This window comes from Plasmodium brasilianum, chromosome 14 (genome assembly GCF_023973825.1).
Source record: "Plasmodium brasilianum strain Bolivian I chromosome 14, whole genome shotgun sequence".
NCBI classification, from domain to species: Eukaryota; Apicomplexa; class Aconoidasida; order Haemosporida; family Plasmodiidae; genus Plasmodium; species Plasmodium brasilianum.
In genome coordinates this window covers 216,182-228,093 of record NC_090127.1, presented here as the reverse complement: position 1 = coordinate 228,093, position 11,912 = coordinate 216,182, and the positions used below count along the sequence as shown (strand labels likewise).

The window sequence follows — 11,912 nt, the reverse complement described above, 5'->3', positions numbered from 1 at the left end:
ATATACACATATATGAATATACACATATATACATATACACATATATGAATATACACATATATACATATACACTTATATGAATATACACATATAATAATATACACATATACGAATATACACGTATATGTACATATATAATTATGTTTAAAAATATATTGTTCAACATACAAGGCAAAATTAAGGAGAAAAAAAACTTTACAACATTTTTATATTAACCCTGAGAAAATAATTAGCATTTTTCTACTTGCATTCAATCGGAAATAAAAAAAATAAATTATCACTCTTCCTATACGAAAAAATGTCTATAATTTATGGTTTAGTAGCAAGAGGTAATAAGAATTATAGATGCATAGATAAAACTATATGCACGTAGTTTTTACCGTGCTGTAAAAGAGTAATGATATATATGTATATATATATACGTAATTATATATAACAGCTAATATGTACAATTATCATGTGCATTTATGTGTTTATTCCTTTTTTTAGAAAAAACTGTATTGGCAGAATATACCGAATTTGGAGGAAACTTTTCAAATATTAGCAGACTACTTCTTGAAATTATACCGCCGCATTCCAGCAGAAAATCATATATATATGATAAGTACTATTTATAAAATAAAAAGAAAAGGAAAATGAGCATAACAATGTAAATAAATATGAATGCAAAAGCATAATACCCATAAGCATGCAGTTATCCGATAAAAATGTAAAAATATAATTGTTGTTCATTTTTATAATGCGTAATTTAATATGTATTTTTAGCTACGTTTTTCACCAACTTGTGAAAAATGGTATCACATTCATGGCTATGACTGACAAAGAATTGGGTTTTCTAACGCCCTATGCATTTCTAGATGAAATATCTAAAATGTAAAATAGTAACTTGTTAATTTTGAAATATATTCTTCTTTATTTTGTAAAAACGAATCTTAATAAGTTATGGCGTTCTAATATCTACCTTCTTTTTTTTTTTTTTTTTATTTATTTTCATGTAATTTGTATGTTTCATATAATTTTACAGATTTTTTAAGCACTTCAATTACACTTCTGATTTAATTACTTTATCGCTGGATGAAGAATTTAAACCTGTCTTGAGAGAAAACATGGTAATTATGAAATAAAAGCTACCTTATTTATCTATTTGTTTGTTAATTTTTATTTTTTTTCTATTTGATAATAACATATTGTTGAATGAAACAAAATATTGCTATGAGCACTGTAATGTGAGAAGACATGGAAACTCTAATATATATATTTTATATATAAGTATGCATATAAGTACACACAGTTATACCCAAGAAGAAGTACAAAAATTTTTCATAATGATACATATTTTTTATCTCATCAGCGAATATTCAATAACTATGAGTCTAATGATGTACATAACATAAAAAACCAAATTAGTAATATTCAAAATATCATAATTGAAAATATTGAAAAAATATTAGAAAGAAGGGAGAAAATTGATATATTAGTCAACAAAAGTGAAAAATTATATCAGGAAAATATAAGTTTTAGAAGAGAAGCTATGAGATTAAATTTGTTTATGTGGTTTGAAAATAACAGATTTACTATTTACTTTGTTTCAACCATAGTTATATTTATCTTCCTTATCTGGTCCTTTTATAATATATAAAAAAAAAAAAAAAAAAAAAAAAAATAGAAATAGAAATAGCATTTTATAAAAATAGAAACGATGGGATGATACAAAAGGACACTATGCTTTTTTTAAAAAGCTTGTAGATAACAAAATGGATAATCATTACAATATATAATTAGTTATTAAGTTTATGGTTTAATTTTTACTCCAACATTTTAAAAGAGCAGTTTTTTTAAAAAAAATATTGAAGAAAAAACGTTATATTTTAGTTCTGTTATTATTCCGTTGGCTCTTCACATGTTGTGGTGTAGGTATTTATTATATAAATTTGTTCATTTGTATAATATACAAGTTATGTTATTTAGCTTCCATTATATATCCCATCCTTTTCTTTTTCCTCTCGCTTAACCTTCATTATTTCTTCATTTATGCAGCCACGCTTATATATATATTATATATGTGATATATTTTCCTTGTTTGTTTATTACTATTTACCAATAAAGTATAATTTTTGCATAAATTCAGTAGAGTACAAATTATCAAAATAAAGTTGATATATAAATGTATGTTTGTGGAAATTTTTTTTTTTTTTTAAATTATAAATTTTTTATAAACATAAATTTCAAATATTCATGTCAATAAATATTACAGTTCCGCAAATATGCGATACTATGCATGTAGGACGAGAAGGAAAAAATTTTACGTAGGTTAAATTATGATTGGTTGTGAAAACTGCATTCAAATTACATTAAATTGATTATGTTGCAAGTACATATGTATATATATATATATATATATAAGCATATATGCAGCTAATGGCAGGTAAAGGAAAAATTGAGTATATTTGAAAAATTTTATGAAAACTTTTTGGTAAGTTTGAATATAAAAATTGTTTCATTTAATGTTTTTTTTTCTTTTAATTTTGTATAATTGAACTTGTCCGTTATATGTTCATTATTCATAATTTCATCTGGCATGTTTTTTTTTTCCAGTAGTAGGTAAATAACTCCGTTATTACTAACATATTCATGAACACTTAATAAAAATTTCAAAATTATTTCTCTTCCATGTTTTCCACCTGCGTAGGAAGATACGATATCTGTTCTATTCATTTCATCCTGTCCAGTTACAACATACGGTGGGTTAAATAGGATTAAGTCAAACTGTTGGCATTTCTTTATGTTATTAAATAGGTCATTGTTAATTATTTCAACGTTTGAAATTTTATTGTCACGCGTTAATTTTCTTACGCAATTACAAGCATTTTTATTAATATCAATACAATAAAGAAGGTCAATTTTTTTGTTTCTTTTTAATAGCATCTCATATAAGGACAAAATCAAATAACCGCTTCCCATTCTATAAGAATTTAGTAATACATTTTGATAGGCACATATGTGTAAATATAAATGTAAGTTCATGAATAAAAGACTGAAGTTATATATATCTTCATAAACATTAAAAACTGCGAATTTACATTCAGCTTTCTTTAAAACAAATATAATATATATATATTTTTTTTAGTAATGCAATGTCATTTTTGTGTACATTTCTTTACATGGTCATTGGTTACAAATGTTTAAATGTATATAAATATATATATGTACTTATACATGTATATATTTATACGCATCCACAAGTGTGCAAAACTTTTACGGTAAAATTTATATATTGTACATTATATTATTTTATTTTAAAAGTTACCCCATTTCTAAGGCTATATTCACTTCCGACGAAATGGTTTCAATATCATCTTCTAGTGCTTCAATAAAAGTAAACGTGTCACTACTCGGTGCGTACACATTATTTCTAACTTCTTCGTTGTTGTAAATGTAATCAAAATTTATTTTAAGTTGGGGATAGTCTGACATTATTCAAATGTTTTTGCGAATTATTAACAATAATAATTATTGTAACTGGTGTAACTGTTACAATAATGATTATAATGAAGATAAAATAATAAAAAAAAAGTTTTTGATAATCATGACGTTATATTACTATGTTATAAAGATACGACATTTATGCAATGACGATTAGGTAGGTACATAGAAAAGGCTACGAATTTATCTTTTCCAAAATATATACTTCTTTTCATTTCTTTTCTTTTTTTCTTTTTCTTTTAAATTTTAAAATTTTGGTAAAAATTAAACATTTTTAGTAAAAAAAAAAAATGAAATACTATAATATCTATGATGTAATAATGATAATAAAATTCAGAAAAGAAAGTCATATTTTGCTTGGCCCTAGTATATTTTCTGGACCATTATTTTTAAAATTATATGATGGTAACTTCTGTAAGAGAGTCTTATGTACTTCGTCTTCTAGCATTCTTTCGTATAACCATGTAAATCTGTCAGATAATATTTCTTGTTTATTTAATTGTTCATAACGCAACGTCCAGTATATATTCTATAGTTAAAAAAGGTAAAAATGAAAAAAAAAAAAAAAAAAGCATGAACATTATATGAAGCTTTTTCTTTACTTTTATTAAATAAATTTTCAGATTTTACTTTTATATAAAATGAAAATATGAACACAATATTCAACTGTGTAAATGGTGAATCTTCGTTATGGAAATACTAAATACACAATACGCAGTACACAATATTAAAAAGAAAAAAGTAAAAATTATACTTTTAAAGCTGAAAACCAGTAGGGTGCCGTTATAAGACCGATGAAAAATGGTCCAACGTTTGCTTTCGTCCAAAAATAATCTTCATTAAAAAATTTACGATAACTGAAACTAAACGTTTCAAAAAAAAGGTAAGGCAAGTGGAATAATGTAGTAGTAGTTTAAAATAAAAATAAAGGAGAACAGATTTTCTTGAAATATGTAATAAAATAATTTTAGCTGAAATTATTTTAAAAATGTTCATCATACATCATGAATTAATTTTTATTTAAATTTGTCTATGTAATACTACTATTGTACAAACATGCTAATTTATGCATATGTATATGTTTGTATAAATACTCAATTTTATTTATTTTTATTAATGCCTATTGCTGCACCTTTTACACCAGGAGAATCCGCTAGCAAAGCATTTAGAAACCTTTTTTACGAATGTGTACATTTTAAAGATTTGATATTAATTTACACAAGCTTAAATAAAAGGAATGGGAATATATATATATATATATTTTTTCATAAAAATGTGTTCATGTAATTGTTCGTTCATAAAATTATATGTTTACATAATTATTTAGTTATACAATTATTCGTTTACATAATTATTTATTTATATATATTTATGTATTAACATTATTTTATATTTATATATATATATATATACCGCTTCGGAAGTATAGAAAACAGTTTTTAAAAATAAATGGATTGCATGAGCGAGCAGAAAGATTTTGTTAATATAAAGTATCCTAAAAAAAAATATTTAAAACATAGTGTGCATATTCATTTATTTATTGCCATTTATTATTCACTTAATTTCAATTGTATAGCTCTGATAGCATGAAATTATATACGGAACATGTTTAAAAAAAAAAAAAAAAAAAAATGTTATAAGATCATGTTTTGCGGATATATCTATGTATGTTAATAATTAATGTTATTTCAACTGCTTGTGAATTTTTTACATGCAAGAATTACTTTTTACATAAATATTTTTTTTAAAGAAAATAATTTATTTCGAACTATTGTAGTTAACAGTGTTTAAGTTTTGAGATATATTATTCAATCCCCTAATACATATTTGATGGTGCACATTTTTTGCTCATTTTAAAAGCAGATTATTTTAAGTTTTCCATGTTAATTATAAATAAAAAGGATGAAATGTAACTAAAAAAGAATGTAAATAAAATTAAATAATCTTATAGAGTAATAAGCATACATATATTCATATGTATATATGCATATAAATGTGCTACTTTGAAAATAAAAAAATAATCATTTAAGCTGAATTGTAAATGAGTAGCCGTAAGGAAATACTAGGGGAAAATGGAAAAACAAAGGTTTTCAGGTATATGCATGTTTTTATATATAAGTATATTCTCTAAATAAAAATAAAGCATATTTTAAAAACAAACTTATGCAAGAATAAAACTTTTAAAGTGTTTTATCGATGTAAATGTTAGGTAATTAACGATTATGTTTCTTCTTTTGGTATGCCAAAAATGGAAGAGACCTTTCAGTTGTGATACCTGATCATTACTCATATAATTATTATTATATAAATTAAAAAATCGGTCAATTAATAATGGAAATAATTCACCGTTTAAATCTAATGCATCTAATTCGTTTAAACACATTGCACAGATGATCAATTCCTCTGAATTAAATGTTTCTAGTTTTCTAATTATTTCTCGAATAATACAATTTGTTAAAGGTCTATATATTTCCTTAGCTTTAGAGAAGGGTAAGATGTACGTATCCATTTTATTTAAATATTCTGATTTTTCCCTCTCTCCAAAATTTAATCTTACCAATGCAATTAATAGTAACATAATAGTTCTTCCTCCCAATGCTGGAGTTCTAAAAAAAATGGAATGCAAAAAATTTTTAAAAATTTTAGGTAATGGAATATTTACATTTAAATGAGCATTTTTTTCATCTAACAAGTGTTCATCTGTGCCCTCAAGACAATAAATTTCGCTTTTTTCTACAAACTGTTCTCTTTCACTCTTCTTTTCTGTTTGTTCTTCTTTTATATATTTGTACAGATTGTTTTGCACATTCTGGTTTTCTCTTTTAGTATTGAGTTTTTCTATATTTAACGAATCTTCCCCTGCGCATATTTCAAAATTTGATATGTTTCCAAAAAAAAATTCATTTGAAATATGATATTGATTTACATAAAAAGACAATTGCGATGAGCTCATAATTCTACTGGTTTTATTTGATATAATAAGTGATAGACTATTTGTGTATTTTAATAATAACGATGTATCATATCTGTGTGTATTCATGTTAACTATTAGATCTATGGGTTTCTTGTAAAATCTAAATAATCTGGTTAATAATTCAAACATAATAACTCTATAGGGTGGAGTACTGCTGTAAATACTTTCAGTAATTTTTTCTAAAATTATATTTTCTAGTTTTCTATAAATATCGTATAATTCTTCCATAGATATAAGATTATCATTAATATCATAAGTAGGGTGTATTTCATTTAAATATTTTTCCTTCGCTATTGATCTAGAGTAGTCTTCATTACAATGTTGCGAGCTTTCCTTACTTTCTAGAGTAGTATAACTACTGGTGTTACAATTTGTATTGCCTTTTTTCCCTCCCCCTACACTTTCCTTATTTTCATCCCCTTGTTTTGATGCTGCACTATCGTAACATTCTTCTCTTAAAAGGTTTATTTCCTTATGTTCAGTAGAGCAATGCATTTTCCCTAGATTTTCTGTATGACGTAATTTTTGCTGATTCAAATTAAAAGCCTCACTAGTACATAAATTATCGTCTTTTTCATATGCGGTTTGAAGACTGCATTTTATATTTTTACCACATATTTTTGTATTATTGTTATAATAATTATTAATATCTGCATTAGAAGCGGAATATTTAAGTCTATTATGATCATCTTGGTGGCATTCCAATTTATGAGATGCCCTATAGCATACGAAAAGGCGACTATGTTGTTGTGATCCTTTTTGATCGTTATGATAGGATTTTTTCATGTTCTTGAAATCGGAATGTATATTTCTTTCGTTTGAATTTATAGTTTTCATATTGTAGGTGTCATATTGTTTTATCAATATATATGCTTGTATACAATTTAGTATGGACGAGAAATCATTAAGTTCTAGCTGCGAAATTTTCTCCTTCATTTTTAATATTTGATTTACTAGTAATGGTAATGGATGAAAATAATTTAGCCTAGAGAAGCCATCAGCACACCATGATATATATTTTATATTTGTGTAATTTATATCATCTTTGACTGGTTTATATAACTGATATAAAATATTTTTGTTAGGCTTTATTTTAAGGTTTGCTAATCCTCTTAGGAGGAGTCCTGAAAAATCGGACCGATATAACTCATTTTTTGAAATATTTTTTTTTAAAGTATTATAAAGAATATCTAATAAATTCTTATTATTGCACCCAATTCTTCCTATAACATGTATTAGAAAGGGTAATCTTTTTACTTCTAGTTCATGAATTCTATTTATGATTGTGTTGTAGAATGGAATAATATGACAGTGTATTTGAAAATCGTAAAATAGAGCTAAATCATCCAAGATAAGTTGAATATCTCTCATGGGGATATGGGCATGCTTTTTTGAAATAATTTTTGCAATTGAATAAATCCATTCTCTATAAACTAAATCCTGATATTCTGTTAGCACTCTTAATAATCTATGTATTGATATACCATTTAAATTTACTGAAGTATTATATTTACGGAAAAAATGAAATAACAATGGTTCAATTGTTAAATAAACATTTTTGTTGGATATTTTGCTTAAATAATATATTAAATCTATAATTTCATAGCTATTAAATAAATTAGCATCTTTTTTTATATTATTACACAATTTTTGTACTTCCTCTGTGTTACTGCTTTTTAACCATTGTACGTTGACTATATATGTCTGCGCTTTTCTGTTTAACTTAAATGCTGGCTTCATGAACCCAACCCTTTTGGGAATTGGGGCATAGCTGAAATGTTTTACATATTTGTAATTATTAAAGAAATGTTTACTTTTTATGTGGTAGTATTTTGAACCAACGTTCTTCTTGTGCAGGTATGTATTCATTTAAACGTGAAAATACACGTGCATAAAGATATGTAATTACATACATAAGTACATATACATATATATTATATTCTCATATAGTTACACATATGTACATTTATTATTTATATTCAAATATACTGTTCCAAAGAAAGGCTCTATTACTATCTGTTATTTCTTCTAATGTTAATTATCCCTCCCCACTTTTTGCTTATAAAAAAGAGCTATTTTTAACTAAGGGTGGTTCTCATCAAATTTCTAGTAAACGTTTAAAATTTTTTTAAATTAGATATAAATAATAACAAAATAAAAAAAAAAATAATTTATTAAGCATGTATATAGGTTTGTATTGAACACATTTTATTTTATGCTACATGGTGTTAACTCACTTTTTGATAAATTTCTTTTTAAAAATTTGTTATTTTATTTTATTTTATTTTTTATTTTTTTTTTTGTCACATATATCAACAGATTTTCTACAAAACTAGTACAAAACAGTTAGTAAAATATTTAATGATATAAATCATATTAATTAAATGAAAATTTATATATAGAAAAAAGTCATTAAGGAATAATATTTATAACATAGCATTAACATAATCAGAATATATACATCTATTTTTTAAGCTCTTGTATAGCTAATCAATCAATTTCACTTTTATAATTTTTAAACTGTATAATAGAGTAGTATTGCAAGGATACAAATACTTTTAACGTACTGATTCTGAATCCTTTGTGCCGTAAAAATATAACTTTCTTAATAGAGAATATGTGGGAACTGGAAGGGAAAATTTAAAATAATGTTCTTATACTTTTTTTTTTTTTTAAATACTGGCATATTGCATTTTCCCCTTTTTACAATGTGAGTAAATATAACTTCATTTTATATATGTACAAGTGCCCATAAATAGTGTTATTACCTTTTGTGATACATTCCATAAAAACACACTACCATATGGGACATTAACACGAGAGGGCACAAGTTTCATAAAAGAAAGTACAGTAAATTTTACTTAAAAATATAGATATAAAATTATAATAGAATACGGTCAAAGAAATACATCAGATGTCTTTAAACTTGAAATAGTTATGTGGAATTTACACATAATAATATATTTCAAAACAGTTTTTGTCCTTGCATACAACATAATTTTGATGACCACGAAAGGTTAATATTATATACGCACATACGTTTCAGTATACTGGGGTATTTCAAATGATATTTTTTTAACACACTACAATATAAAATTTCTTTAACTTACTATGTATATAATAATAAGTATTTTCTCAGTAATATATACGTATATCTTTTTATGTTTATCAACGAAATAAGGTTTCTATTTTTTAAACAGTTTTTTTTGTTTAAATAAAAGACTTCACAATAAGGTTTATGTAACGTTTTTTTAATTATGTTTTTGTCAGTTATAAAGCTTTTTGATTTTTACAAAGGCTCAATTTTTGTGCATAATTACACATATAAATAAGTTAAGAATTATAAAAATTCCTTTTTTTTTCATATATCTTAATTACAATTTGTGTTAAACATATATAGCGAGGAATATAAGCCCATTAAAAAAAAAATTTAGCCTACAGTATATAATTGTTCAAAATTTAGCTATGTAACTATAAAGAAATATATATATTATGCTTATTTTTTTGTTGCTTCTATTAAATTTTGCAATATCTTTTCCTCACATACATTTATTTTTTATTTAATAGAAAAAATGGAGCAATAGGTGGTGTACTTAGGGGTGTTTTACGTTAACACATGTAGTACTGGGATTTACATTGAAAAATGTAAATAGTAAGGTGAAAACTTTCTAAAACATTATTATCATTACGAAACTACCAAAATTTAATTATCTGTAATTTGTGAAAAGTACTTATATAATAGTTAAAAGGGTAAAATAATAGCAGTAAATTTTTTTTTTTTTTGCAATTTATATTAACATGAGAACAAAAGGAGGAAAGGTTTTACTTCATATTTATATGAGCACTGCAACTTGCAAAAATTTGTAACAATTAAAAAAGAAAAAAATAATCGTAAGGATAAATACTTTATTTATATTTCATTTATTACATTTTTTGATCGATTTTAAATAAAATTCATTGGAGTAAATAAGAATTATAACAATCTTTTGATTTTTTTTTCCACAAAATTTCATTACAGCAAAAAAGTATACAGAAAAAAAGAGAAAAAATAGTTATATTGTATTATATGTATGCATATTTATATAGCAGTATGAGAGAAATTATATATAACACATATGAATAAATTCTTATATAACATAAAATAACGTACAATACCAAAAAATATATATATGTGAAATATTAAAAAAGGAAAAGGTTAATGTAAAATCCATAAAATCATCTCAAGCCTTGTAAAAAATTATGAGATATAAGTAAATTTTACATACATACCTACATACGTATATATATATATATATATGCATATATTTATGTATATTATACATATTTTTGCAAAAAGATAAAATTAAAACTGTGCTGATGTATATTATATCACACTGAGCGTGAACAATATATTATTAATATTTTACGGCATTTAGAGGCAAATTTGTGAATATAAGAAATACACATATTTAAACGTATTCATATATACAAACTTATATGCTAACATTGTGTATATATAACCTATAACGTTACCTTTTTTGGCGACGAACACGGAAAATAAAACAAAACATTTTATGCTTTTATAGGCTATATATAATTTTTTAATTAAAATATAAAAAAATGGTTTCAGTTAAAAATAAAATCCTGAAAAGCAATCCGAGCGACTTAGAAAAAGAAATTGCACAATGCTTGGTTGATATAGAATTATCTAGTTCGTCAGATATAAAAAATGATGCGAAAGAAATAAAGTTATTATCATGTGAATTAATAGAAGTTGAAAAAATAAAAAAAAAAACAATTTTAATATATATTCCCTATAAAATATATGTTACGTATGTAAGAAAAATACAGAGAAAACTGATCAATGAATTAGAAAAGAAAACCAAGAAATATGTTGTGTTAGTGGCTAAGAGGACCATATTAAAAGCAAAACAAAAAACAAAGTCCTTTAAAATCATACCAAGATCTAGAACTTTAACAAGTGTATATGATTCAGTTTTGGAAGATATTGTATCACCAAGCGAAATAATTGGAAAGAGGTAAACAAACGAATGAATGTATGGATGAATGAATGAATGAATAAATAAATATAATACTTATATGTGCGTTCATTTCTACGTTTATATCATATATATATATGTACGTGTATAATAATCTAATAATATAAATATATTTACATTTGTTGCACATTTCGTGAATGTAGTGTGTATTGTATATACATGTTTTTCAATTTACCGCAATTTGTTTTTGGTAGAATAAGTATGAAAGCAGACGGGAAAAGAGTGTTCAAAGTAATGTTAGATTCAAAAGAAAGACAAAGAGATAACATTGAAGAAAAACTTATTAGTTTTGCAGCTGTATATAAAAAAATTACAAGAAGAGATACAATATTTTCTTTACCTCCATCTAATGAAAAATGAGGATATATATATATATTAGCATTTTTTATTTTAATTAATTTTTAATTTTAGCACGC

At 24.1% G+C, this 11,912-nt stretch overlaps 4 protein-coding genes across 4 annotated transcripts; 2 read left to right on the top strand and 2 right to left on the bottom strand.

The window, feature by feature from the left end:
* Positions 1 to 298: 298 nt before the first annotated feature.
* MKS88_005279 (SNARE protein) lies at positions 299 to 1,639 on the top strand (the record flags this gene model as incomplete). Its single annotated transcript, XM_067218527.1, has 5 exons — positions 299 to 329; positions 490 to 604; positions 766 to 873; positions 1,025 to 1,109; positions 1,352 to 1,639. The coding sequence occupies 5 exons, from the start codon at positions 299 to 301 to the stop codon at positions 1,637 to 1,639; spliced, it is 627 nt and encodes a 208-aa protein (XP_067070494.1).
* Positions 1,640 to 2,457: 818 nt separating this feature from the next.
* On the bottom strand, positions 2,458 to 3,474 carry MKS88_005278 (methyltransferase; the record flags this gene model as incomplete). Its single annotated transcript, XM_067218526.1, has 2 exons — positions 2,458 to 2,962; positions 3,308 to 3,474. 2 exons carry the CDS (start codon positions 3,472 to 3,474, stop codon positions 2,458 to 2,460), a joined length of 672 nt encoding a protein of 223 aa, XP_067070493.1.
* A 355-nt stretch (positions 3,475 to 3,829) lies between these two features.
* Positions 3,830 to 8,326, bottom strand: MKS88_005277 (ATP synthase-associated protein; the record flags this gene model as incomplete). The annotated part of the gene is made up of 4 exons (XM_067218525.1): positions 3,830 to 4,012; positions 4,238 to 4,346; positions 5,042 to 5,061; positions 5,759 to 8,326. The coding sequence occupies 4 exons, from the start codon at positions 8,324 to 8,326 to the stop codon at positions 3,830 to 3,832; spliced, it is 2,880 nt and encodes a 959-aa protein (XP_067070492.1).
* A 2,730-nt stretch (positions 8,327 to 11,056) lies between these two features.
* On the top strand, positions 11,057 to 11,856 carry MKS88_005276 (40S ribosomal protein S7; the record flags this gene model as incomplete). Its single annotated transcript, XM_067218523.1, has 2 exons — positions 11,057 to 11,475; positions 11,691 to 11,856. The coding sequence occupies 2 exons, from the start codon at positions 11,057 to 11,059 to the stop codon at positions 11,854 to 11,856; spliced, it is 585 nt and encodes a 194-aa protein (XP_067070491.1).
* Between the last annotated feature and the right edge of the window lie 56 nt (positions 11,857 to 11,912).